General features: G+C 38.7%; 2 protein-coding genes across 8 annotated transcripts in view; one reads left to right on the top strand and one right to left on the bottom strand.

Moving 5' to 3' along the window:
- The window catches only part of PLA2G4F (phospholipase A2 group IVF), a 55,631-nt gene extending 49,923 nt beyond the window's left edge, over nucleotides 1–5,708 (top strand). For both annotated transcript variants that reach the window (XM_032952187.2, XM_076066336.1), the window contains exons 17-21: nucleotides 53–163; nucleotides 1,150–1,320; nucleotides 1,517–1,683; nucleotides 2,365–2,551; nucleotides 4,031–5,708. In XM_032952187.2, the coding sequence (XP_032808078.1) occupies nucleotides 53–163; nucleotides 1,150–1,320; nucleotides 1,517–1,683; nucleotides 2,365–2,551; nucleotides 4,031–4,260 (866 nt within the window). In that variant the 3' untranslated portion in view covers nucleotides 4,261–5,708. The remainder of the gene's footprint in view (nucleotides 1–52; nucleotides 164–1,149; nucleotides 1,321–1,516; nucleotides 1,684–2,364; nucleotides 2,552–4,030) is intronic.
- LOC116941295 (uncharacterized) lies at nucleotides 4,297–27,218 on the bottom strand. 6 transcript variants are annotated; one of them, XM_076066338.1, is made up of 15 exons: nucleotides 27,197–27,218; nucleotides 24,453–24,551; nucleotides 23,814–23,907; nucleotides 21,572–21,916; nucleotides 17,396–17,549; nucleotides 16,993–17,077; nucleotides 14,321–14,408; nucleotides 13,089–13,324; nucleotides 11,073–11,137; nucleotides 10,261–10,438; nucleotides 9,557–9,643; nucleotides 8,968–9,135; nucleotides 8,536–8,681; nucleotides 7,505–7,637; nucleotides 4,297–7,064 (listed from the first exon to the last, which is right to left on the bottom strand). In XM_076066338.1, the coding sequence occupies exons 2-15, from the start codon at nucleotides 24,528–24,530 to the stop codon at nucleotides 6,948–6,950; spliced, it is 1,974 nt and encodes a 657-aa protein (XP_075922453.1). In that variant the 5' UTR covers nucleotides 24,531–24,551; nucleotides 27,197–27,218; the 3' UTR covers nucleotides 4,297–6,947. The 6 variants fall into 6 exon arrangements, with proteins under 6 accessions (XP_075922453.1, XP_032808080.1, XP_032808079.1 ...); XM_032952189.2 differs by lacking the exon at nucleotides 27,197–27,218 and adding an exon at nucleotides 26,969–27,072; XM_032952188.2 differs by lacking the exon at nucleotides 27,197–27,218 and adding an exon at nucleotides 26,936–27,064.
- Between the last annotated feature and the right edge of the window lie 782 nt (nucleotides 27,219–28,000).

Raw genomic sequence — 28,000 nt, 5'->3', positions numbered from 1 at the left:
ACCACTGTTTCAGCCTCCCTCCCCAAACTATGATTCTTCTTCTCTTCTGCAGGGTTGTGGGGGAGTGCATTTGCAGCAAGTCTGGACCGCATTTACCTGGATGCAACTGGAAGCAGCTTGAAATTGCTGAAATCTTTTAAAACTAAGATCAGTGCACTGGATGGTAAGAGCTTTGATTTTTATCTAACAAGCCACATTTTCACTCTGAATCCAATTATATGCATGAATAGGTATACTTTGCTAGAGGATTTATCAAGTTTTCTTGGAATGTTCTTGAACAAGTGTAACCAAACACCTGCTGGTACTATGTGATTGTGGTGCCAATTAATTTAACGTTTCAAAACACTTGCGGGAATAATTTTTACATTCATTGTAAATTGTTTAAATTTTACTCATTGAAAATTTACTCTGCTAAAATATTTTTTATTAATGATGAGAACAATTTGGTTAATTTGAGGAATAGTATATATCTTAAGGTCCGAACTATTGTACCTAATTTTATATAGTACTCAATTTTGAAAAATATCCTTTGTGAACACATTTTAGTATAGTGTATATTTCAACTCAATAAATGTCAAACAAAAATCTCACATTTTCACTGCCAATGCATTTAACTGTCAATAAAGCTTCAAATGACTCCTGCGCTTTTCCAAATAAATTTATATGAAACCTGACTCCAGCACAATTCTTACTGGGATTATTAAACTTATTAACGGATTATGCAGAATATATATTTTTTTACAAGAGGATATTCTCAGGTTTTTTTTCCCCAGAGAGAATTGAATCCCAGTGGCATAACATCAAATCGTATCATTTGTAGATTAGTAAAACATGCTTAATTGTGTTATCTAAATCCCAACATTTCTAATTGTCATCATCTTAGTTGCAAAAATGTTATACTGTATTCTCTGGATTATTAGATGCTCCAGAAAGTAAGATGTACCCCAAACTTGTGCCCCATGTAAAAAAAAAAATTGATACAAGTCTTGTCACACACATCTAGGGGTGGAAAGGGCATCTTATAAACTGAATGCAGCAATTCCTTTCCTTCAACACATCCCCGTTTTCTCCCTCAATTTCTATATTTCTCCTCCATGTTTATAAGTTAAACAAATGCGTACTCATGTCGCCTCTGCTTTTGTCCTGCAGACAAGGCGCAAGGTCACCTTGCCACCAAAGTGGTGACGCCCGTGAGCTGGCTCTCGAGCGCACTCGGCAACATCTTCTCCAAGCATCGTGCAGGACAGAACTTTAACTTCCTTTCTGGATGCTTCCTGAGTCGCAACTACCCGACGTCCTCACAATTTCTAACCAAGGATGGTGAGGAGAACTTCATTATTTTATTCAATGTAATTTCGGATTTTTTAACCCTTAAATTGCTGTTTAGATGTCAACTGATTTTTTTTAAATATATATTCACATACTCGTTACGTTTAAACGCGTGCTGAAAAGTAAATGTTGATTTACATTTTAACCAGATAAAACATGACGAGCTTGGGTCTGGTGTGGTGTGCAGTGGCGAACTTTGATAGCCAACCCAACCAACTTACTCCATTGGAGAATAATATCTTCCTTGTGGATGCTGGACTCAAACTGAACTCTGCATTCCCACTCGTGATGCGGCCCCAGCGGAATGTGGATGTCATAATTTCCTTTGACTTCAGCTGGCAGACGCCATTCACGGTAAACTTTAGCAGCATGGATGATACAGAGGGCTGTGCTTATACCACCTGCACAGTTTGTCAAAGGTGGTAAAGGTGAGGTCCTGCTATGCAATTGCTTTCTCTTGCCAATGCTGGAGAAAGGGCCTCCACTTCAGAGCTATATATTCCAAGACATCTAACCCACTGGTGAGAGGTCTTCCAAGAGATGGGAGTAGCCACACCTTAACCCACCACACCGGACCTACAGACCCTTACCTGTAGTGTACCTATTTCTGTGCCTCTGTATAATCTTCAGTGGACAGAGGTAGGGGAATATTAATTAACTCACCCTTTGTTTCAACTGCCACACCGGGAGAATGAACTGGCGACCTCAGGATTGTGTCCAGTGTGCTATACCACGGCAGCATCCTAGAGAAAATTAGCAATTACTATTGCATGAAAAACGATGTAGATGGAGTGCCTCTGTTCACCCAGTAGTATAAATGGGTACACCAAGTCAATTGGTAGTTGGTGTGCGGTGGGGTAAAGTGTGGCTCGTCTCATCTCTTCAAAGATGTCTGGCCAGCATTGAAGAATAGGCCAAAAACACCCTCTAGGGGGGTTTTCCAGAGCTCCTTCTGGTGGAAGCCCTTCTACCAGCAATGGCACGGACAAGAAGTGTCAGTGCCTTTAGCTTTAATTTTCTGTCCTTGCTACGCAGACCCTGACGTTGACCAGCAAGTACTGCCAAGAGCATGGCATCCCATTCCCAAAGATCGATATACCGTCGTGCAATCTTGACGATCTGCACGAGTGCTACATCTTCTCCGATGAGTCAGATCCACGGGCACCCATTGTCCTGCACTTCCCGCTCATCAACAACAGCTTCCGCAAATTCAAAACTCCTGGTGAGATCCTGCATTGTGCAACATAACACCTACACCATGATGCGCACTTCAGTTGAAAATATCATAGCTGGAGGTCTGTGCTTGAATGAGCTGTTGAGGCACATGTTTAATGTACACGGGAATATACACATCCTAATATATAACATTCAAGATAATCAAAGTTCAAGGGACGTCATTATGGCCAATGCCGTTGATGCCACGACACCTCGCCAACGTGTTCTACCCTCTGCCAGATATCGCAGCTGATGCATCGGAGACACGCGACATCCAAGATCTGCTATAGCATTGTCCCACCATCTGGTCTTAGGTTTTCCCCTTGGTCACCAGATTCAATAACCGGCCCTCCTCTACCCTACACATGTCCTACCCAGCACAATCTGTTTTACCATTTCACAATTGTCATCTTTTGGCCTTCATTTAAAAAGGTTGCACAGAAAGGATAAGGTTGAAATGAATGGCTTGTATCTGTGAAAAGCAATTAGACAAATTTTACATTTTCTTAATAACATCTAAAGGAATCATTGGTTCAGTGGTGTCGCTTATTTTTTTAATAATTGTGAAGGTGTATTTGTTTATATATAACGTCAGTACCTGGCATGGATAAGTATTATGCCCTTGACGAATGAAGACCGGTCATTATATGGCTAGCGAAGTAACAGATCTGTAGGTAAAACTGTAGAACTACAGTATATGCATATAATTCTAAATGTTTGAAAAATTGTGAATCGCCAGTGGCATGTGTATACTTATTTGTTATGTGTACCTAATTGGTTATCTACATGGCAGTGGTATTGACAGCATTTTTAAAGGATAAACTGAATCCCGATGTAAGTAATTTCCATCACTGGCCCTGGGCAATAAGCAGATGAAGTATTATTAACGTTTCAAAGGAACCACTAATATTAACGTAAAGTTCTGTGATATCAAAAGGCACACATAACATTACTATAGAATAAAGAAGTGTTATAATTTCCAAACGGCAATTATTTGAGTTGGCACAATTTGGGATGGCAATTTCATTTCAATCATAAATGTTGCTTTTGTTTTCACCTTCATATCTCATTTGTTTTTGTCTGCTCCAAACGCTTAAGTGGAACAGGTATTAATTCACATGTTATTTCATGATTTGTAAATAAGTGATTCTTACATACACATTTCAACGTCCATATTGAGAGCATAAGAATCACTTTTAATGTGTCAATCGATGCGTAAATGCCTATAAAGCAGTGATGGGCAACTTAGTGGGCCACATGAGTGGCCTTCCTTCACCTGTGGGCCGCAAGCTTGAAATCGTGCTTGTGCACTAACCCATGACCCCACGCATCACCCTAGACACACTTTGAGCAGGTCACCACGAGGGACTCCACAGGCCGCAGATTTCCCACCGCTGTTATAAAGCAATATAACAGATGTTGGTAGAAGTTCTCGGCATCTGGTGCCACACGGAAGCGCCTGTGACGTGTGCGTTTGTGCGCCCAGGCAATCCGCGGGTGACTCAAGAGGAGTGCTCCTTTGGTGATTTCGACGTCTACATGAGCAACTCGCCCTACAGGACCTTCAACTTCACCTACTCGGAGCTAGAGTTCGACAGGCTGATCGCACTCAACCACTACAATGTTGTCAACAATCTGCCGGCAATACGGCAGGCACTGCAAAGTGCCCTTAAGCGCACTAAACGAAGGGCGTTGCCGGCCAATAGCGAAATTTGACCAAAACTGATCCCAGTAATCTCAGGAAGGCATGGATAATCTTACTGGTTTTATTTAAAGCACAATATTAAATAGTACATTATCTTTAATACATGTCAAGATGTACGCTATTTTATGCGGGTTATTATATTTGATGTGTGTGTTGCAATTTGGGCTATGTGTTTTTTTAATTCTGAGAAATGTGCATACAAGATGTCTATAAAAATTCTCACTAAAAAGGCAATCGGAAAAAATTAAAACGGTATGGAAGTCTAAAACACTTTAAAAGCATCACAAACAATTTATCAGGTAAAATACATTCTTCAATGTGCATCATTGTATTTGTGAGGTTGAACATCCTAACAGCACATTCACCAATAATCCAGTTTGCAGGGAATTATCAAAGAAACTGCTTGTTGCAAAGCGAATGTTAAAATACCCTGTAAAATTCCCAATGTAGCCCAATGAGTTGATCAGTAAAAAAACTTACATGTTTTACATTCTGCAATAACAAAATAAATATACACATAGAATGGCCATATATGGTTTACCAGATAGATATGTCATAGAACATGTATTATCATAATGATCTGTCATCTTCTTTGGTTCTTTCGGTAAAGTCACGTAGAATGAGAATAAAATAATAAAATAACACAATAAAATTCTCACGACGTTTCGGCCACAACGCAAGCGGCCGTCTTCAGGTGAAAAGTACAGAACTGTCGGGACGACAGAGCTTCAATGAACGATGTTAAAATTCGTAGCGACTTTTAAGCAGGTTCATTGAAGCTCTGTCGTCCCGACAGTTCTGTACCTTTCACCTGAAGACGGCCGCTTGCGTTGTGGCCGAAACGTCGTGAGAATTTGATTGTGTTATTTTATTATTTTATTCTCATTCTACGTGACTTTACCGAAAGAACCAAAGAAGATGAATCCTTGCAGTCACGAAAGCTTCAAATCGAAAAATGATCTGTCAATTGTGATGTTGCTCATTTATGTTATAAATATGCAGTGTGATCCTACCTCAACAACTTTCTCAACCAATTATAATTACCCATGTTTTACGTGTTCAAAATTGCTTTTTGAATTTTCCACACAGACAATATTCATGACCAAAAGATTGGATACACCAAAAAAGTGATTAAAATAACGTAAAATAGCTGTAACCAGGCAGGGCTTCTGCCCAGAATGTCAAAGTAGAATCTAATTTGGTCCCGAGATATAATAAATGTCACTGCAGTTCGTTGAAAACTCATGCGTCTGTTTGCCCAGGTTGCTTTACCCAATTCTACTCCTAAGGGTCACATGCGGTGCAAAGGTGCTCAGAGCAATATGATTTGCAGGTTTTTTTTATGAGCTCTGCAGCAGGTAGGTGGTTCTGATCCACCTGTTAGGCTTTGCTCTGAGCTGTAATGTATGATTCTTTTTGTTATAATAAAACACGTTTTGCAATATTGCAAGTACTTTAAGATGCAAAAGTGTGTTTGTTTTGATGGCCAATTCGTTCAGCTTGGATATATTTCCAAGGACAAAACGATTATAATTTTATCATGGAAAATTATAGATTTGTCACAATTGTAGGTTTATCACTTTTGGGGAAATAGTTTACAATTTTCATCGAGTAAAATGTATTTTTCATATCCATGTATTTTTAAAAAAGGAATTTATGGCCATCACCGATTAAAACACAAGGTTAGAATGGTCGTTTTGAGGCAAACCTCCCCCCCCCCCCCATAAATAATTGCATGATTGAGCAAAACAGGTTCATATTTAAATCTCCACTTAATGGAAATTGTTCTACTATAATAATTATCTAGGCGATAGTGATAATTGGAGAATTAAGTCATGGACCCCATCAACTCGATGCTTATCATGTGCCTGCTGTGGTCAAAATGATGAAGTGAATAATCCCAACCTTCCATTCCCACGAATATATTTCTTTGGGCACGTCATGCTCCATTAGCTTATCCCTGAATGCAGTTGCCCCTGGGGCTCGCGTCACGCCCCCAGTAGGGAGGCTGACAACTATTGGATTAATGCAGTCTGTGGGTCACTGCATTGTTGGCCACAAAGTGAAGAAGACAGATCTGCATGGAAACTGCACCTGTACATGTCAGCTTTTGCTGGCCTTTCTTACATTTAGCACTTCGTGTAAAATAATTGTCATGTCAATTATCCCATTGAGATGCTACTTACATTTCTTTAGCGCCCATAAATATCTCTCCCATGTCTTATTACCACTAAGCTCAAATATTTTTTTCCCACATTAAGCATACGATGAGGTCCATTTTTTTTACATTTAAAGCCAACAAGTTATGATTTTCTAGCTTCCAAAGAGTGTCGTTGAATCATTGACTTTTTAACACAACAAAATGACGATTGCATTATGCAGTTTTTTTTAGTTTAACTAAATTTTAAGATGTGTTTCAACTGCACTGAAATGATAAGTACCAAGTGAAAGGCAAAGTGACGGGATAATTTACTCCATTAAAATGTATCGGTAAGCATGAGGTGATCACATTTTCACAACAGGATTGTACAATGGAATTATAAGTAGTCGATAAGTACTGTGATTACCACATTCCATATGAAATTATATACACACAAGATATCTACACACTAGCTACACGAAACTTGAATAGATATTAAGCTTTGTATAGGGTGTAAATATTGAAGTATATCAGGCTTTCTCATCTGGAGTAAGCGCATTATTTTCCATGAGGAACTGTACGGTTAGGTGGACTCCAGGGTGGAACTTCTTCTTGATAAAGAGAACGGCTCTTCCGCAGCCTCCGATCCAGCTTTTGCTGCGACTCCTTTTTGTCCTGTAATGGGATGAAATATGATCATGTTTTCACATCAACAAACCACTGTAAAGACACTTCCACAACCTTGAAAAACCAACACGTATTGATCATCGTCGACACTAGTCGTCGGTCTTAATGTGTTGCACGCTTCGAGCAGTGGACATGCAGCGAGTTTCCATTTTCAGTTCCACTCCTCAACAACTGGACTTTTTTTTTTATAGCAAGGCTTACACGCTGGGTGTTCTTGGTTTTAATAGGCTTAAGTTGTTGACGTTAAGGAACTCCTCCCGTGCACAGTACTGCGTATGCAGAAGAACCTTTCGCTCTTTCTGAAGTAAAAAGAGCACAGTACTGCGTATGCCAACCATATCATCGGGGTGGCTCCCAGGTGTAGAGTACTTTCACATATTTTGCATTTACATATGCACAAAAACTGTACTTTATACAAGGTTACTCACCATCCAGTGTTCATATTCATCCTGGGCTTGCCTCTCTTTGCATTCCTTAATGGCCCTCTCCTCCACATCCCTTTTCTTTGCTTGTTTTAATTTCTTTTTCATAGCTTTCAATTCTTCGTCTTTTTTCTTCTTCCTAGAATAGGCAGCATATTAAAACCACTGAGTCTCACAACACACCTAAGTACATTAATTTATTATATGTTTAAACAGTTCAACATAAATCAAATTGTCTCATGCATGTACATTTGTAACAAAGGATAATTATTACGACAGTGATAAAAACTGGAATCGTATTTCCAGTTAAGTAAAAGATAAAATGGTAAGGAAAATATATTTATTGTCACTTTATTCATTGCATATCAGCCCTGCGTGCAATCCCGCTAGATTGTCGGGAGATTCAAGAAAGAGTGCATTCCATTATGTGAGTGGTCACAAAAAGCAACTGAATGGCTTATCGAGACTTGACAGATGCATATAGTAATGTCCTGATATGGCAGGAGCACAAGAGGTTCCTAATATTTGTTGCGGACGGCTGGTGGCTACAGTGTCGACAGAGCAATGGATACAACTTCACACGGGGAGTCTACAGTGGTGCTTCTGAGGCAGTGGGACACTGCACAGAGCCCCAAGAGATGGTGCAAATATCCAGGAACGTGGGAGATGATCTGACATGATGACCTTCTGAGAGCAACCTATCAACAGGAGGTCTTCTGGGTCACTTCAATCCCAAGCACCAAGTTGGGAGGGATTTTTACGTTAAAGTTATCGGTTGTCCACACTGAGCTTTACTTAAATGAATTTACTGACGTGGGCCATGTTAACCATGTACCTGGGGCCCCAGTGTGATGCAGCTGGTAGAATGTGTCGTAAGCTTTAGGTTTTTATACTTCTGAAGCTTTGCTGGGCACTAAATGGTGCTGAAAAGGTGAAGGGACCTGGCGATGGCTGCCAGTGAAAGTCAGGTTGAGTTAAGAACCTAGTTTTAATCATATTTAATGTGCACTCATTGCCTACATGTCAGAAGGATTTACCATATGTCGTATAACTTCTCTGCGTCCTCCTTCTTTTGGTCCATTTTCTCGTTTTCCTTGCGTTGCCTATCTCGCTCAACTGATTTCTCTTTGAGACATTCTTTCAAAATATGCTTGTCTTTGTCTTCTTTCCACCTCTCAAAGGCCTGTGTAGGTCAGTATGTGGAAAAAAGTAAAAATTAGCAACACATAGAAAGTTACTTATAACCATGAAACCACCGAAATAGACAACTAACCTTAACATTTTGTCCCTTAATTCTTACGGTCGGCTATAATCAACACTTGAAAGATAATGACAATTAGATTGCAAAAGTTACGATGACAGTTTTCATTACAGGAAGACAAAATTAACTTTGCACTATACATTAAATCAGTAATTATGTTGCTGTCTATTTAATAACGTTCATGTGAGTAATCGTATTTTGGCCTCACTGCCTTTTTTGCATCTTCATTGCGTTCTTCCTTTGCTTTCTCGGCCTCCTGTTTCTCTCTGTCTTCTTCCATTTTTTTCTTCTGCTGTTCTGCAATGTACTGCTTCTTCTGCTTGCTCCACGCCTGGAAAGTACTCTCCACTTCCATCTTCTTGTCCTTCTTTTCTTTCTGCAAAATTAAATTCACACCTTTTAAAATGTTTGTTTATTTTGCGTAACCAGTGCATTTTTGAATGTGTTTTATTCATTTCCCAAGTGACTGTATTCCTTATGCATTATTTGCGTTGGCTTTGACAGAGAATGTTTTGACTGATAGACTGAAAACATAGGCCATGGACTTTTATGTACATGATAGAAGTGACATATACCTTTCAAACTATTTGTAATAAGGATGTATGCTTTACGGTATAGTTCATTGCATAAATATGAAGTCTACAGAAGGAAAGATTTACCTATTTGACGTTGTAAAGTGTTCGTTTTTATTTTTGATTAACGTTTAATCAGTGCTGTGAGTTTAAGAGCAAACACTAAAAATACAAATAATGATGATTAGCAAGTCACTCCTTGTTGTGATTAGTGATAGTCCTCACCTGTTCTTTTATCTCTTTCTCCCTTCTGAATCGTTCTTGAATTTCTTTTTGCTCCTTTATTGATGCAGTCTTTCTCTTTAACCACTCCTAATGCAAAACACAAATAGAACATGTTTCCTTAAGTCATGATTGACAATTCAGACATAAATCTATTCTCATTGTCACATCCTTAAAACGATCATAAATCATGATTTAAAGCTTTCGTGACTGCAGGGATTCATATTCTTGGTTCTTTCGGTAAAGTCACGTAGAAGGGAAACAATAAAATAATACAAATATAAAACAATAAAAACTTTCAGACCGCATTCCATTCTCTTCCTCTCCCCCCTCCTCTCTTCCGAACATAAATGGACTCGTCCATCTGAACAACTGCCAAAATCGCTGTCCGTGGTGCTAACGTTAAGAAAAAAATGCCACTTTTTTCAAATTTCCTTGCTGTGTTTTTCACACCTGATGATTGCTTGTGTTGCAGTTGAAACGTGATAATTTAATTGTTTTATATTTTTATTATTTTATTGTTTCTCTTCTACGCGACTTTACTGAAAGAACCAAGAATATGATCATAAATCAATGAGATACTCTACACAGTAGATTGAACACACTTTTGCCATTGTTAGAATGGTAAAAAAACACACATATAGAGCTATGACGGCACAACCTAGAAGACCTATACAGGTGTATTTGCATTTTATCTCAGTAAGTACCTGATAGATAGATGCACGGATGGTATCGGGACATTCAGGGCTCAAACTGACGTTCAGCTGCGACCTGGAATCAAGCACCTTGAGTGTGCCCAAGTAACGCGACTGTGCAGAGATTGGTCGAGGGCTTCGTCCTCTCTGGGACTTCACATACGTGCGGTTCAGAGAACTTGCTGTTTGGCTGCACACAAACGGACATGCGTGCACAAAGAAACACTTGCGCATTACACCGTTTAATTCTGAAACATATAGTGCAGGGATGCCGCTGTGGTGTAATGGTTATCAAATCTGGACATGCAATTTAGAGGTCGCCCATTCGATCTCCTGGAAACAATGGGAAACAAAATTTCAAATCCACCCCCGCCTCCCATCCACCCGGCAGTATAAATGGCTACACTACGGTTAGTCTCGCCAGCGTGGAAGAGGAGACCAGAATACCCCTCTAGATAGGTTACCTCGAGTTCCCTCTGAGAGGCCCTTCTGCTAGTGGTATGATCAAGTAATTTCAGGGCTGCACCTTTACTTATTTAAACTGCACATTGAGCGATTGCGAATTTATGAAGATTGTTTGCCTCAAAATATTTTCAGTTATTTTTGTTTTAAGTTTTAATGGTGAATATTTTCAACTTCCTTCTATACCACTGTTGCTGCAGTGTGGATTTATATTTGAACAACACATTTTAAAGCTGTTTTGACGTCCTATTATAATGTACATATATAATTATACCATATTCTTATGTTACCTAATTGGACTATGAACATAGATGGGCAGGCCAGGTGAAAATTCTCATGGAAAGGTGAAGCATATTTTGTACCTTGTGTGTGACATTTTTTCCAACTGGTCATCAATCGTCTCTGAGTCCATTCCACCTCCAGTGCCCTGCAAGAAGACATGAGACCAGCAAGGTGAATAATTGCGATAGGGTGATATTCTGATGTTAAGAATGACATAAACATTGACTTCTCCAAGACAGAGGTTCTTTGTAAGCCATCTGGCTACCATGAGAGATTCGTTCATGAGGCTATCCACATATACAAGCACAGAGACAATTTCAACCGAGAAGATGGATTCTGGCTTGGCAATCATTGGAAGGATTTGATAAACCATTTCAGGTCTTAATTGATTGTTCACGCTTACGGTGGCTTTCAGACAGCATACATTAATTTTTCGTCTCCCCCCTCCTCTTTTCAGAACATAGATGGACTCGTCCTTCTAAATAAACTGCCAAATCGCTGCCCGTGGTGCTAACGTTTTTTATAAATAAATAAATACAACGTTTAAAAATAAATAAATGTGAACCGCCACTTCTTTCAAATGTTTCTTGCCGTTGTTTTTTCACACCTGATGATGACCGTTTGTGTTATGGTCGAAACGTCGTGAGAATTTGTATTGTTTTATATATATTATTGTTTCCCTTCAACGTGACTTTACCGAAAGAGCTAAGAACATCAAAAAGTATTTGATTTCATGATTATATGAACACTGAGGTGGTGCTCATCTCCTGTCTACAGCCGTAATTTGTGAAATTTGCACACCTGTTGGGCTGAGAGATGGCCAGGAGACATCAATACATAGCTGGGTTCGTGAAACCAATTTGAAAGAACCTATGTGTACTATCCCATCGTATGTGTGGTGGGTTTTATATGTGTACTCCAGCCTGCTCTCACATGAAAGCAAAACACGAATACATAAAGGAATTTGCCAGCAATCCGAATGGAGGACCCTCCTGAACAACAATCTAGACTCAGAAATGCTTTATGGAAATGCATTTTCAGTTCTTAAACAAATTAGCTTAATTTATCTTTCTGTTGTTATCACAGTCTACAATTATTGCAGAATGTATTCATATGCAATACATTTAAATATGACCACAACTGATTGAGATTGGCTCAAAGGACTTATCCTGAATGAATCCACTGAAATGTTGCTTAATCAGATAGGTTCAGAATGGGATTATTTATGAAATAACTAATCCTGGCCAATTAGATCGAAACCATGAATCCCGAGTACATACTATGTCAACATGACAAGAATTTGGCAGTGTGCTTGAGTAGGATAAGATAATTTCACTCATTAAAAATGTATTGACAATTATATTCTGCATTAAAACCATTATGCTCCACTCATATAAGTAGTGCCCATGCGCACACTCAAAGCTATTTATGGGCAGCATTATTAACTGTATGATAAAATGTGTGCTCAACAAATATAACATCTGAAACACAACAATGTTCACAAACTCCAGGATTATTACACATACTGGAGTGAGATGTCAGTTTTGTTCTCTCCACAATTATTCTGAAAATAAGTGTTAATGCACTTTTCTATATGTAGCTGCATTTTAGTAAGAACCACGTAAAACAAAAGTGCGTGTGCTTTCAGGACATGTATGGGATGTCAAATCATGTCAGTTAAATGGGCTACATCTGTTGAGTGCTAAGTTTTTTTATGCACTATTTATTATCCAGCAATTTACAAGTAATTTAGTAGCATATACGGGTCATCTAGCAGTAATGGCTTACAATTGGTATAAAATCAAGTTTGCAATGTCGAACACAAATCTGTTCTCAATCCTCACAAAGAGTCGCAATTCCACTTGAATTTATTTTCTACCTAAATGGCAGATGACGGCAAACACGCTGGGATCACCGAATTAAAATTATATGGCGAAACTTACACTAATTATTATAATGCAGTGCTGCAGAACACATGAATGTGTCGCTAAATGTGAAATGCAACTGACATTTTAGGAATGTACCACTTCTCAGATGCAATTCCATTTTTGCCAAGTGTCTGAATGTATGCTCCTCGGCGCCTTGTCTGCACGTACCTTTCCGCCACTGTAGTTCTCTTGGGAGATTTCTGCCAGTGTGTTGTCAAAAAGATGACCTTCTGTTGACTGTTGGTCAATTGTAGAGTTTTTTGCGGTGGACCGGTGTGATTCTGGCTTGTAAGGGGGTTGGCCATATTTCACGGGCTCCTCTGGAATGAATGTGACCAGAGACTCTGATGAGGCTCGTCTGCCCATTGATTGAGGTCCGTCAGTAAGTGTCTTTGAGTCCCTGCCTGCCAATCAGAATTTTTTTCAGCATTTTATCATTCCATTGCTGGATGCAAGCTTCCTCATGCTGTGCTAGTCATGGCATGGCGAGGCCTTCATCCAGCAAAGGACTGACAAAGGGCTATACATTAACATATTTACCAGCACATTAAACTAATTTAAAAGATATAGGAATTTAAGGATTCACCCCCTCCCGGTTTGATGAATTGTCACAGTCTGGGGTCACAATGTGATTCAAATACACTTAATGTTATGACTTTGAGGTAAATATATCGCATTTAGTGAATGCAAAAGTCACGTGAATCAATAACATATAGCATGTACGATTGAATGTAATCACACAATTCTCTGCATTGTGAACATAATCAATTTTACTCAATGAATGTATTATTACTAAAATGCAGTATCAAAGTGAAGCACTAATTGCAACAAATAATTTTTAATAACAGGATGCTACAAGATTTATAATACAATTTTAATCATACCTTAAAGCCAACGGCAAAAAAGAACTAAGAATATGTTGAAACCAAATCATACAAAAAATGGTTTGATGTCCTAAAAGTGGTTCTATTTGATGCACATACATTTGTAGTTAAAAGAAAACCTTTAATCAAAATACATTTACAATGGTTTTATATTTCTTTCAAAGGGACTTTTTTATACTGTATACTTGAAAATAACAAAAACTTACAAACTAAGTGAACTCTTGTTCATGTTATAATGTACTGATTTTAAGTACATTGGAAAATCTTCTGCAATTCAGACAAGACTTATAATGGAGGAAATTTAAATAATTACAAGACTCAGTGATAGGTTACGTCACATTTGAGATACATATTTTATTTCAACCAACTTATTCATAAAGAAACATTAAGGAACAATCAATACCCTTTCAATCAAACACTGACAAGAAAAAGTATAGATATAACGATAACAAAAAAATGGACAGAATGAAATTGGTTCCTTAAATTGAAAAAAAAAATGATCAAGAATGATTGTACCAGATGGTAATGCTCCATTGTCGGTTGGTTTGGGGTCAGGAGAAGGTGGTCGAAGTGAAATATCCCCGGAGATTTCTCGTCGCATGTCCTGCAAGGTAAATGCCATCATCAGTTCGCTTTGTATAAATGTGTGTAGATTGCTACAGCAGATGTAATGCCAGTCAAAACAAGGCTTTTACACTTTACATATGCAGCAACACCATTCACTCAAATTACAACACCATTCACTAAAATTACAACACCATTCACTAAAATTACAACACCATTCACTAAAATTACAACACCATTCACTAAAATTACAACACCATTCACTAAAATTACAACGTCAGATCTCATGAGTAGCAATGTGTGAAACAAATACAAATCCTGGGATCCAAATTTGACATTTTAAATCGAAATACTCAACATACAGGTCAATGAAGAAAACAGCTTATTTTGAAAATAAAATTCTTCACAGAAATGCTTTTGAAGATGTCTAGATAATACCAAATTAATGAATACTTCTATATATGTCTATCGTGTTTCATACTATGAAATTATTTTCCTTCAGGCAACAGATGTTTGGCAAAAACACTAAAAAATATCTTCTTGGTTCTTTCGGTAAAGTCACGTGGAATGGAAATAAAATAATAAAACTAAAACGTAATAAAATAAAATTCCCACGACGTTTCGACCACAACACAAGTAGCCTTCCTCAGGCGAATAAACAGGACTGTCCAGAGGAAGGCTACTTGTGTTGTGGCCGAAACGTCGTGAGAATCGTATTTTATTATGTTTTATTTTTATTACTTTATTTCCATTCCACGTGACTTTACCGAAAGAACCAAGAAGATTAATCTCTGCAGTCACGAAAGCTTTAAATCGAAAAGGAAAAAAATTATATTTAATCACTGACAGGGAGCACAAGGATCTGGCATGTGCGACCGTCTTCTACAATTTTCAACCACCGTTCTGACAGCATGCCATTGTGGCTGATCTAGTGTCTCTGAAAAATGATGAAATTGTGACCGCCCAGTGCTCATTTTCATACAGTGATGGAATGCTCATGCAAAAATAAGGCTTGGTGAAATGGTAAAATGACATAGAATGCAAAATTATAGCAAATGTATAATACATGAGATTCTACTCATACCGCTGTTTACTTCTTTTGAAACAAGAGTAGAGCTAGGATGTATAATAATGAAGGTAATTACATATTTCAACATAACTGTTGCCTTTGTCCCCTGTCACAAACTAAACTGATGTGATCAGGTGGAAATTTGAGAACACAAGGATAAACAAAAGCACTAAACATTTCAATATATGCAGCTCGGAAGTACATTTTTAACGATCCATCTTAAGATTTACCTACATTACTATGTCTTCTCGGTTGAAATTGTGTCTAAGCTGAGCAATCATTGGAAGGACGTTATTAACCAAGCAAAGTCGTAACTTGCTTTGGTGCTTCCATTCTTCCCTGCCGTTTGGCTGTTATCTCTGACTCTCTGAGTTGCATTGCCCTGTTAGGTACCTCTGCATTAACGGGCTGGGGTCTCACTAACATGGCCACTTCTGCTCCCTTAGCCTCGATGTATCGATGGTTCTGGCTGTGTGATGGGCTGTGTGTCTCACTGGCGCGACCACCGTTGCGGTGGTTCTCTTGCGTGGACGCGCTTGCCTCTCACGGCGTAGTTGGCAGGGCCGCAGCTTGTGTTACACATAGACATGACATTAATCTGCTAATCCCCCTAATCTCTCTGCCTAATCTCTTCAATCAACATCTCCCATTAACACTGCTGTTGTGCGCATATGCGGGGGCGATACTCTGATGCGGCGACGGAAGCTCATTTCATGCTAATCTCTTTCTCCCTAATCTCCCCCATTAACACAACTGACATGCTTGCGTGCGGGGATGGAATTCCTTTCCAGCTCACACCCCGCCTGCTTGCTCTTCGCCACATATATAACCTCCTTGTTGTAACAGCTCTCTCGCTGTGTTCTTCCTGGTTCAGCAGTTCCACTGCTGGATTATTTTTCCCGCCTGAGGACCGCTTGTGTTGCGATCGAAACGTCGTGATATATTCTTTTTTTATTTTATTGAAGAAGTTAAACAAATAAATAATTATACGCAGCAACAAAGGGTTTTTGGTGTCTCTTCAGCACTTGTAACAAAAGGTAAGTCAAATTTTTGCTTCTAAATTATGATAAAATATTTAAAAAAATTACTACTAGAATAAGCCAAGAATGTTTGTCCCGCCAGTGACGTTCCTCCACATGAGGCCCACCCCCCCACGTGACGTCACTCCACATGAGGCCCACCACCCCCCCCGCGTAACGTCACTCCACATGCCGCACCCCTCCCCTCATTAATAATCATGAGCGGGTCACGTCACTCCACTTGCCGCACCCCTCCCTTCATTAATAATGAGGGGGTGACGTCACTCCACATGCCGCACCTCTCCTCTTATTACTCATGAGCGGGTCAATGTTAACCTTTATGGTCGCTCAAAAGTATTCAAGTAGATCTCTACTTTGAAAAGAAAAGCATCTTTCACTTAGATTTATGACCCATGTTACAAACACATGGACAGATAGATGGAAAGAGGAAATCCATGAATGATCTTAGCCTTAGCCAGAAAGCTTAAACAAATGTCTGGTGAATAAAGTACAGGAACTTCTGCTTAAGGGCTTACCTGCCGAGCAGAATGGCGCGATGCTGGAGTCGGTGCAGGTGTTTCTGATGGAGACAATGATCGACGTTCTGTCGAGGCAGACACCCTACACTCGTAAAGAAAAAAAAACCACAATGTTTCCTACTCCTTGTGTTTGATAACTGTAATTACGTGAAATAATTTTATCCTAAACTATTCGGGTAATATAAACAATTTCCATCAAATAACAAGCATGTATGTTTCAAATATATAAAGTCTTTAATGCAGGGTTTGCATTGGATTTTGCTCAAAAGAGGTGAATATACACATGCGAATCATGGGAAAAGGTTTAACACTTGAAGTAAACAAGATCCTTAAAGATACATATCTTACACACTAATCATTTCTTAATTAAAGGACACTACATGTGCAATGCAATTATGACCTTGAGGTTGATGACAGAGTCCGAGCTGGAGAAGGAGAACGGCTACTTTTGGTAATTTCTGAAGAGAAGTCATCCGAATACCCTTCCGCTGAGCTCCGACCTGTGGATGCCCTCTTACGTGGCATAGGTACTGGCGTTGAGCTGCCTTCATTGCCTGCAGTATAAATACACAAGCGTGGAAATAAATTAGTCACCTCCAGTTGACCAAGATCACATGCTGTAAAGGTAAGAGTGTGGATGCTCCCACCTCTTTTGAGATGTCTGGCAAGTGTGGAAGAGTACTGTAGTTCAAAATAGAGTGGTGCTCTCGGGCTCCCTCTCATGGAGGCCCTTTCCCCAGCTGTGGTGTGAGCAAGTAATTGCAGGGCTGCACCTTGACCATCTTTACCAAGATTAATATATTTACTCTTTAAAAATGTTGTACATTGCAGCAATTCTCACATGAAGGTTATGTTTTAAAAATTGTATTTTGTGATGTTTATGTCATCAACATCTTAGAAACACATTGATTTATACTGTTCGTAGTGGTTACCCATTGTTAACAAAAGCGTGTTTCTATTTAAAGCTTCAAAATGCTATAAACTATACTATTGACCGTTGTGTGAAAGGTACTAAGAGGCAATGCCACCCAGCTTAAAAGACGCTTCCAAACTTGGCAGTGTTCACTCAAGTGCTGTCTTCCCGACAGTTCTGTTTCTTCACCTGAGGAAGGCTACTTGTGTTGTGGCCGAAACGTCGTGAGAATTTTATTTTGTTATTATTTTATTTCCATTCTACGTGACTTTACCGAAAGAACCAAGAAGAAAAAAGCGTGTTTATTTCTTTTCTGCCTTTTAAAACGATAGGGCTCCAAGCCTATGCTTCTGTTTTATCACCAAATTATTGTATTCACCATCATGTACTCTAAATGATGCTTTATAAAATATGCAAGTTAAAAGGCAGTGTCTGCCTGTGCAGCAATATGGTAGCACTCATCTCTTTTGGCACCACTTAGCCAGTGATGTAAATTCCAGGGTTGGGATCCAGTTTCTCTATATGACAATGTGCATAAATATTACAAATATGTTGTCTATGCACCAGTTTAAGCAACAATTCAGAGGAAATATTAAGTGTATAAAGTTTAATTAGAATGTTTCACATTGGAACACTTCTTTACAACAATAAAGTGTTGAAATTGGACTATGATTGAGCAGCAGCGTCTGATACAATGTTTTTTTTCATTATTTTCAACATCCTCTTTCCAACTCCCTACCCATTCATCATACTCACTCATCGTTAACCACTCATTTTCACTTTCATCATCGTTTATTTCACGCATCATCATATTCATGTACTCCCATCCTCATCAACTGATCTCATCACACTGTTTTGCTGTACCATTGCTGATTCTCTGTTCAGTGTTTTGGTTAAGGCGCTATATAAATTAGACAATCATCTCGCTTGCAAATGAATGTCGAAAACTTAATCTAAGCTCAGCTATATGCATGTTAATTTACCCTGGCCAAGATGTAGTTAAGAATGTGCAATTACACATCTATAACACGATTCCATCAATGAAACCCTTACATTCATGAAGATCACATACATGTTTGAATGAATCAATTTAAGTATGCATATTTTTCGATTTAAAGCTTTCGTGACTGCAATGATTCATCTTCTTTGGTTCTTTCGGTAAAGTCACGTAGAATGATAATAAAATAATAAATTGATAAAATAAAATAATTGCATTGTACTATAAAATAATTGCATTGTACTATGAACCTTGACAGCCTTGAGTTTGATTTCTGACTATGGCTAACACCAATGGTGAGTGCTGATCCCCTCCCCAGTATGCCTTTCACCAACCCACACTGACCAGCTTATATTGATGCCTTTTATAAGTGAAACATAACATTATTTTCAAAATAGTGGTGTGTGTGACAGCATCACATTATTTTAATGTAGCAGATATGTTCCTTCAGGGACCAGTTGCCTCAGAACACAAATCAATGTTTGGTATCTGCTGTACATGACAAACCTTTTCATCTATATTTCGAGGGCCAAATGCACCTCTGATTATTACGGTTGGATATGTACGGTGTGACAGAAGATCAAACTACATACAATTGCAGAAATGATGATGAGCACATTTTATGGACTTGCAGCACTTTTGAAACAATCATGTAAACTCCATTGGATGGATAGAACCTCAAGCGCCCATCCCCCACTTCTGCCCTTCCCTCTCCATTGGTCGTTCATGTGCAGTACGGTGGACTGCCGTTAGCCCCTACCTCTAGCCCTCTCAACTGCCCCGGTCACACGCTGAGTTGGGTGAACAGGTACACAGACATGGAGATCCACAGAGATACAGAGAGTCACATAGACAGACACATTCAGAGATACGGAGACACATGCAGTGACACACAAACACAAAGACACGCAGACAAGACAAACGAAGACACACATAGAAATGGCAATACACAGAGACATGGAGACACACACTGACAAGGAGACATTTACACAAACATGCAGTTGGGCGAATTCCTGTCAATGATTTTGGCAGTGCCACTTAATTTTCTTGTTCTTGATAATATAAGGGGTTGTGAATGCCAAACTACAATGCATTCCCACCCACCCACCACCTGGGCTTACAGTGTTTTTGGGGGTCCAAGTAATTATGGCAAAGAACCACAAATTTATGACGAAATACCACAAACTCCCATAAATATATTCCAAAGTAAAACACAAACCTCCCCCCAATCCACAGCCCCTTCCCAGCCATCCTTTCTCCTTCGCACAACCTTCTCAAGCCCCGGCCTGTGGATTAGGACGAGCAGGGAGGAGGGGTATTTGTGGTACTTTGCAGCTAATCTGTGATCGCCTGTAGTACGATGTGGCAATCAGTAGGACCGATTTCTTGATATGGTGTACCACTAAGTTCAAGCAAGCATGAACATGTGCCGTAGAATTAAAACGATTGAAGAGCATTGCCCTAAAGTTCCATCTCTAGGTGCTGAAATGCAATCCACTAAACGTAAGCTTCCAACAAAAACTGCAATCGCCTGAGGTTTTACATGTGACAAATTGATTTCCTGTGTTCACAAATAAATCTTGCTTTCCTTGGCAGGTTCTAATAGATTCAGCTTTAATCTCTTTAAAAGCCCAACATATAGCCTGGGCAGTACACACGCTGATAGTTCCCTTATTCACAAATTTGTCAACCATACCTTTCACATACAGCCCCAAGTAAACTTTAAGGGCAACGTTTAATCTTGGGGCTTTTTGTTGCATGCAGATAAAATAACTTTAATAAAAACATAACAGCCAGTAAACAAGCAAAAGACTAATGGTATACACAAAATACATTGGTTAAACAACCTTTGTTATGCCAAAAGGCAACAAAGCTTAATTACTGAAATACCAGTGACAACTGTCTGCCTATATTGATTGTGGAGGAGGGATTGGTCATTGTAGACAATCAATCCTTATAACTCATGTCTGATGGCATCATGCTTCGTTGTGACTCTTATTCTCCTCTAAACAAAACGCATGTCTAGAAAATAAGTTTTGAAATGTCACATGAGAGATACAATGCTGTTTAAAGGTGTCTGCAGGAGCTTGTTTTTTTTAAAATCTAAATCAATATAATGGAACCTTGACTTAAAGCTTTCATGACTGCAGGAATTCATATTCTTTGGGTCTTTTGGTAAAGTCACATAGACTGCTTGTGTTGCGATCGAAACATCGTAGTTTTTGTTTTTTGTTATTTTCTTTGAACCAATCTATGTGACTTTACCGAAAGACCCAAATAATATAATATATTGAAAGTTAAAGTTTTCTGAATCAGCAAGAATCATTCTCAAATCTTAAGCTGAAGAACAGTTCCAAAGGGGATGTTTGGAACAGGATATTTTTAATAGCCAATGGACCGACTTTCTACAAATCTGTCCACAGTGTACATTCAGCCAGATTGATATTTTTACAAAATGTGTTGTCGATTTGCCAAATGTTAGCATGACAGTCACAAACCATGCAAATTATCGTCTAACAAACTGCCCACATGTACTGGACTAAATTAAAATATGAAGATGACCTAATAACTCTTAAAACAAAATTGTTAACAAAAATACAACCACAAAGGTAATTTAACATTAGAGTATTTCAGTCACAGCACAGGCATTTGAAAACAGCTCTCACCTGTTAAAGAAGGAGAGGTTGCAAATGAGACTTGTCTGTCATGCGACCTGGGTCTGTGATGGCCCTCCCTGTTCGTTAACTTGCTGTCTTCCACCTGCCCTTGGGAAGTGACACGTGGTTCCATCACGGAGTCAACTTGATCATCCACATGCTCCTCGACCTTTCGATCCCGTTTCAGGAAAGATGATCGTTTTCCTTCCGCAACTTTTTTTTCCTTTTCTTTGTCCTCTTCGTCATCCGACAGCTCAAAGTTAAATGCAAAACTCGAAAGCTTGTCACGTTTGTTAATCCTTCTGGATGCACGTCCTTTCCTTTTTATCGTTTTGTCAAACATCGCCAGCAATTCTAAAAAAAAAAAACATGCTTCATGATATACACGTTCAAGCATACACAGAAAGTTTGATATGCGTACAACTATGTAAGAGTGGTAGCAGTTTATCCTAAGAACATTTTATATTCGCATTTTTTACTGCTAAAAAGGCATAATCAAAAAGTTATAAATAAAAGGACAAATAGTACATCAGGTATCTAGTAATATATGGAAGCAAAAGTAATCAATCCAATTTTCATTTCGCTTACTGACAAAAAATGGCTGTACTATTTTATAATTTAATTTGGTTCTGCATCCATCAACAGCTGAATAAATTTCAAATTTTGTGCATTAGCTACATTATGCTTGCAGTACACATGAAACAAATTTTCTTTTCAGAATTTTAAGATAACTGCATACATTATTCGCATAAAATGGTATACTTATATTTACAAACGAAATTGTGTTTCAAAACAGAATAGTACGCCTAATCTAAAACAATACATAATGTTTAGTTTAAGTGGCACGTTCATATGCCACTAGTTTGTAAGACAAATAAGAAAATTGTTTTGTATGAATGGTGGTAAATTATTGGAGATTATACCAAAAGGTAACATTTGCAGCCATGATCTATCCACGACTGGATGAAGGCCTCCTCCAAGCAGTCTTGAGATGCAACAATCCATCTAGCTTCTTCACACAAACTGTGGCAAAAATCCTCTCGGGCACGTTCCATCCTTTGGCTGCATTTCCATAATTATTCTAGACCATTTTCAATCATTAAATGCTTCAAAATAGTATACTACATATAAAAAAGTGCTCATGAATACTTATGATGGCCATTATCCTAATTTCCTTGATGACCTTTGGTAAAAAGAATAGGTGAAATAATGAAGACAATTGATATGCGATAAACTTACAGGGTTCACAATATCACTTTTAGACTTTTTTTCATATTACTCCTTGTACCTTGTTATATATCTAAAATTGCCTCTTATTTTAGAGCTAAAATACTGCATGCTGTGGCAAGCGACACAGAAAGTGTGCTGTGCTGTGTTAGGAAGTAGAACACTGCAGAAGTGGGGGCATGCTCAGACAAGTTCAGTCTCTGAGAATCACCACATCCACCATCACGGCATGCGATAACTGTGGAAACATTATATTAGACACTATATGTGCTATTTAGAGGGAAAAAAGCACATAACACCACTATTTCCATTACCGGCAGAAGTCTACGTAAAATATAGCACAAAACAAAACATTTAAATGAATTAAGATAAAATAAAAGGTGATGAAAAAAAAAGTTATGACTAAAACATATTATTGTATTTCGATTTAAAGCTTTCGTGACTGCAAGGATTCATCTTCTTTGGTTCTTTCGGTAAAGTCACGTAGAATGAGAATAAAATAATAAATTGATAAAATAAAATAACGCAATAATATTCTCACGACGTTTCGGCCACAACACAAGCAGCCTTCATCAGGTGAAGGGACGAGACTGTCAGTCAGACTGTCAGTCAGACTGTCAGTCAGACTGTCAGTCAGTCTCGTCCCTTCACCTGATGAAGGCCGCTTGTGTTGTGGCCAAAACGTCGTGAGAATATTATTGTGTTATTTTATTTTATAAATTTATTATTTTATTCTCATTCTACGTGACTTTACCGAAAGAACCAAAGAAGACATATTATTGTACTTTTAATATTAATATATGGGATGGAAAATAAGTCTTCACATTTTATCAATCAAAGAGAAAATAAATTACTAAAAGACAGGGATTAAGGACTGAAGTGACCTAAACATAAACAGAAAAAAATACTAGGTTTTCATGATGGATCAATAATACTTGTAACTATACTTATGGAATGATCCATTTTTTGTTCAAATTAATACACTTAAACACAATCTAGTTCAACTGCACCATTCACAACTGACCTTCATCATCTTCATCAATTACGTGCTCTTTTTCTCCTTCATCTGTTAACAACCCTCTGCCTTTCCAGCCAGCAATGGTCTGTTCTAGTTCATCCTGCAGGCAAAGTGTGAAACGTATGATTTATCTAACATAAGAATCCTTCGCTCCATGAATTCCTGTAATTGGAAGCTTATTATCACTGATACTCTCACACATTATTTATGAGCTCTCACTTGTTAGTTTTATGTAATTTATAAAAGTGCAGTGTAGTGTAGAAATTGTATTTAAAATCATCACATTTGAGACAAATTACTGTCACGAAGCATATAAGACACACATGTCAAAATTAGTCAAATAAATTGGTTGGTGTAATCACTCCACACCAGTAAAATTTATGAAGGCAATACTGACATGTTATATATCTAACATGCCATATCAAATTTCAATAAAATTAAATCCCTTCAGCATGAATAAGTGAACACATCATTTCTACTAAAAATATCCCATAACAGAAACAAAATAAACCGGAGCACGTTTATACTACTGATTATGCATGCAAAGCTACATTTCTTTATAAAATATGTTGAAAACTTTCTGGAGTGGCAATAGAAAAAAAGAAAGCATTTTCAAAAGACTTAAAATTTTTATGACGTTCGTACCTGGAATGATGTCCGCTTTGACTGTTTGGGGCTCTTAGTATGGGCCAGCTTTGTGCTGGAAATTTCATTTTCAGGCATTCTTCACCGCAAACCAGGTAGCTTTGAAATGGATTTTAAAAGGGCATTATGTCACTCTTCTTAAGAGGTATTGCTTGGCCAACCATATTGTGTGGTTGATAATATCAATGCAATTTTATCAACATACAATGTTTACATATACTCATACAGTTCTTGAACATATATATAGTAATTTCAATAGATACATGGAAATAATAACATGAAATATTAAGGACCTGTGTTGACAGTGGCGCACAAGCCATATTTTATGGAGAATTTAATAGCAAATGCTGGCATATTACATTTTCTGAACCAAAATGTGCATTGTAGGTCAAGAAGAGCAAAGCCATTCCATGAAGTTGAATGATGAGCATTTTAAGATGACATTGTTGGTTATTCTTTAAAGACCTATGCAAATATATTACTCCTAACAATATTTGGTTGAATTCAGAATAGACTGCAGTGCCTTTCACCTTATGACTTGTATAAATATTACATATGTATGGGAAGTCACACATTCAGTTATCACGAACATTTCGCGCGGGAAAATAACTGTTCAAAAAGTAATATTCTTTCTAAATGATCACCTTGATCCATGAAATTGCTTTTAGGATTGACAATCTTAAATATAATTCGGATCACGGGTCAACCTTGATCTTTGCTACTTCAAAAAAATTGCTGAACTATTACGCCATCACGAGGTAGCAAAGTGTTCCTGCTGTACAGTCACCGCTTGTGTATGACTACTACACAAGCAGTGACTGTTGCTTCTTCTGAAAAAAAGAGCATATATAAAGTAAATGTTCCTAATGTATTCTTTAACTTTCAGACAATAACGACGTCTAATGGGAAACGAGAACATTGACAACCCTCTTTATTCCATTACTTTGTTAAATTTGTTAATGGCCGTATAAAGTTTAACCACTGTCCCCATGATTCCTTCGCTATGATGAAGTCACCATTCCGTTCATTTTTGTTCTCCTTTGTATCATCTCGTCTAGTCTACCGTCTTGTTTGCAAATGTTCTTCCGTCTCATTTAGGTATTGTCCGTACTGTCTCTCGTTTGTAATGTATTGTTCTTTCTTGTGTGGAAACTCAGCGACCTGGGCACGGTCATTGTACCCGTGGACTCTGTTCCCCAACTTTATCTTCATCATTCAACCCGTCGGGAAGTGATCTTAAGTACACGTGCATTTGAATGGTAGTTCATACAGGTTTAGGTTATGTTAGGATTTCTCAGGCAAAACATTTTTTTTGTGTGCAAACGTCCGTTGTATTTTCGGTCGAACAAAAATCCTTCCCTGATACTGAACTTAGAGCGAGGGGGGGGTGGGGGGTCGCTATTTATGTGCAACTTATATATATCTCTCCTTTCGTTGTTTATCGTCACGACTGCTTGCGAGGGCCACACGGGTGAGAGTGTGTTTACTAAAACCTGTATGTTAACGATCTGCTCGGTGCAGGGCTGACCATGTAAATGTTGCAGGGACTTAGTTAAAGGCTGCGCCCAGCAGTTCGGTAAACTTCCCACTTGTTGCGATGGAAACGCGGCTTACCCGACCGTGAGGATTCTTAAGCTTTCAGGATATTTTCCGAGGCTCATAAATTTAGAAAAGGGCAACATTGGGATGTTTTTGTTTTATTGTAAGACGTGAATAGGTTATCTCGGAAATCCAATATCAGAGAAACCACAGATTGAGTTTTCAGTTCAGCTCGCAAATGTTCACGGGACGGGTCCCATGCTGTAGCAATGGCGCTACCTTGCGGATGATTAAATGTTGTTGAAAACGACATGCAAAAATGACCTAAAAGTATTTGTACAAACTCAACAAATTCGTCAATAACACCGACTTAAAATAAAAAATATATATACATAATCGGCGACATTTGGGGAATTAGTCCTTCGCAATTAAGCAGGCGCAAACAATCATAGCACAAGCGATGCAGTACGAAGAGCAGGGCATTAATATGAATCTGTAATTATTACCTGCCTGAAATAAATATCTAATTTGCTTATGAAATATTAACCTCAAGTCTCATTCACAGGCTTAGTGGAAGTGACGGGGGTGTTGATAACGCGTGAATGTTACGTCGGCGTTCAACCGAGGTGCAGTACTTCACTGTGTATAAGCGCACACATATACAGTACAATATAAACGCGAGGCCCACTTATTAAAGGCATCGAGCAATAAAGAACTAACGTATAAAAAAATCCGCGTAAAAAGGTTTAAACGTAAACAAAACGTAAGGAACACGAACGGCTGGCTGCCACCCCCATCGCTCGTCAGAGGCCCGGCTTCAGTTAACCCCATCGGACAATCAACTCCACAATACACAACAGGCTTCGCGCGAGTTTAAAAGCACGATCCGTTTCAGTTTGTTTGTTTGTTGAACACAGCGATATAAACAGCACGCAAACACAAACCATCTATAGTCGAAACGAAGGCGCGCGGCCTACCCCCCAACGCCGCCTCAGCGCGAAGCCTTCGCCGACAACCCCAATGGCGTCTCCGTGCAGGCCCGCGGTTGCTAGGCAACCACCGCTCGCCACGTCGTCAACGGCGACCGATCTTCTAAATCTAAATCTCTACTAAATAATCTCTTCTAAATAATCTCTTCTAAATCTATACCCGCCGCTGGATGAAGCGTTAAGTATTTCGGGTCTTAATTGATTGTTCACGCTTACGGTGGCTTTCAGACAGCATACATTAATTTTTCGTCTCCCCCCCTCCTCTTTTGAGAACATAGATGGACTCGTCCTTCTAAACAAACTGTCAAATCGCTGTCCGTGGTGCTTACGGTTTTTATAAATAGTTAAACACGCCGTTTAAAAATAAATAAATACAAACCGCCACTTCTTTCAAATGTTTCTTACCGTTGGTTTTTCACACCTGATGATGATTGCTTGTGTTACGGTCGAAACGTCGTGAGAATTTTTATTGTTTTATATATATTTTATTATTTTATTGTTTTACCTTCAACGTGACTTTACCGAAAGAACCAAGAATGTGAATCACTGCAGTCACGAAAGCTTTAAATCAAAATGTAAGTATTTGACTGTTAATAATATGGGTGGGGGGATTTTTCCTGGGGTGGGTGGTTGGTTAGATCGCGTAAAAATAAAAATGTGTCGTTAAACCCGCCACCACCCGACACAGCCAGTTTAGTAATGTTTCGCCACCTAAACAGAACGGAGAGCAAATCCACAATATTCACAATCTGAGTACGACGTTTCGCCAGTGGTCCCATGGTAGAGGAGTCCGCGGTGTTCGTAACACAAGGGTAGATTCTCGCCACCAATATCATCCATAGTACAGAGGGTTTTGTGGGTTAGATCGTCACGTAAATATAGAAGTGTGTTGTTAAACCCGACACAGCCAATTTAGTCATGTTTCGTCACGTAAACAGAACGTGGCCAATTCGTTACCAGTTACAAGCACACCGGTTGTGTGTTGGAGAGAAAAGCCACGACATTTACAATCTGAGTACA

This window comes from Petromyzon marinus, chromosome 11 (genome assembly GCF_048934315.1).
Source record: "Petromyzon marinus isolate PM22_M1 ecotype Great Lakes invasive population chromosome 11, UKy_Petmar_22M1.pri1.0, whole genome shotgun sequence".
Classification (NCBI taxonomy): domain Eukaryota; kingdom Metazoa; phylum Chordata; class Hyperoartia; order Petromyzontiformes; family Petromyzontidae; genus Petromyzon; species Petromyzon marinus.
Note: the sequence above shows the minus strand (reverse complement) of the source record. Positions and strands in the feature narration are given on the sequence as shown.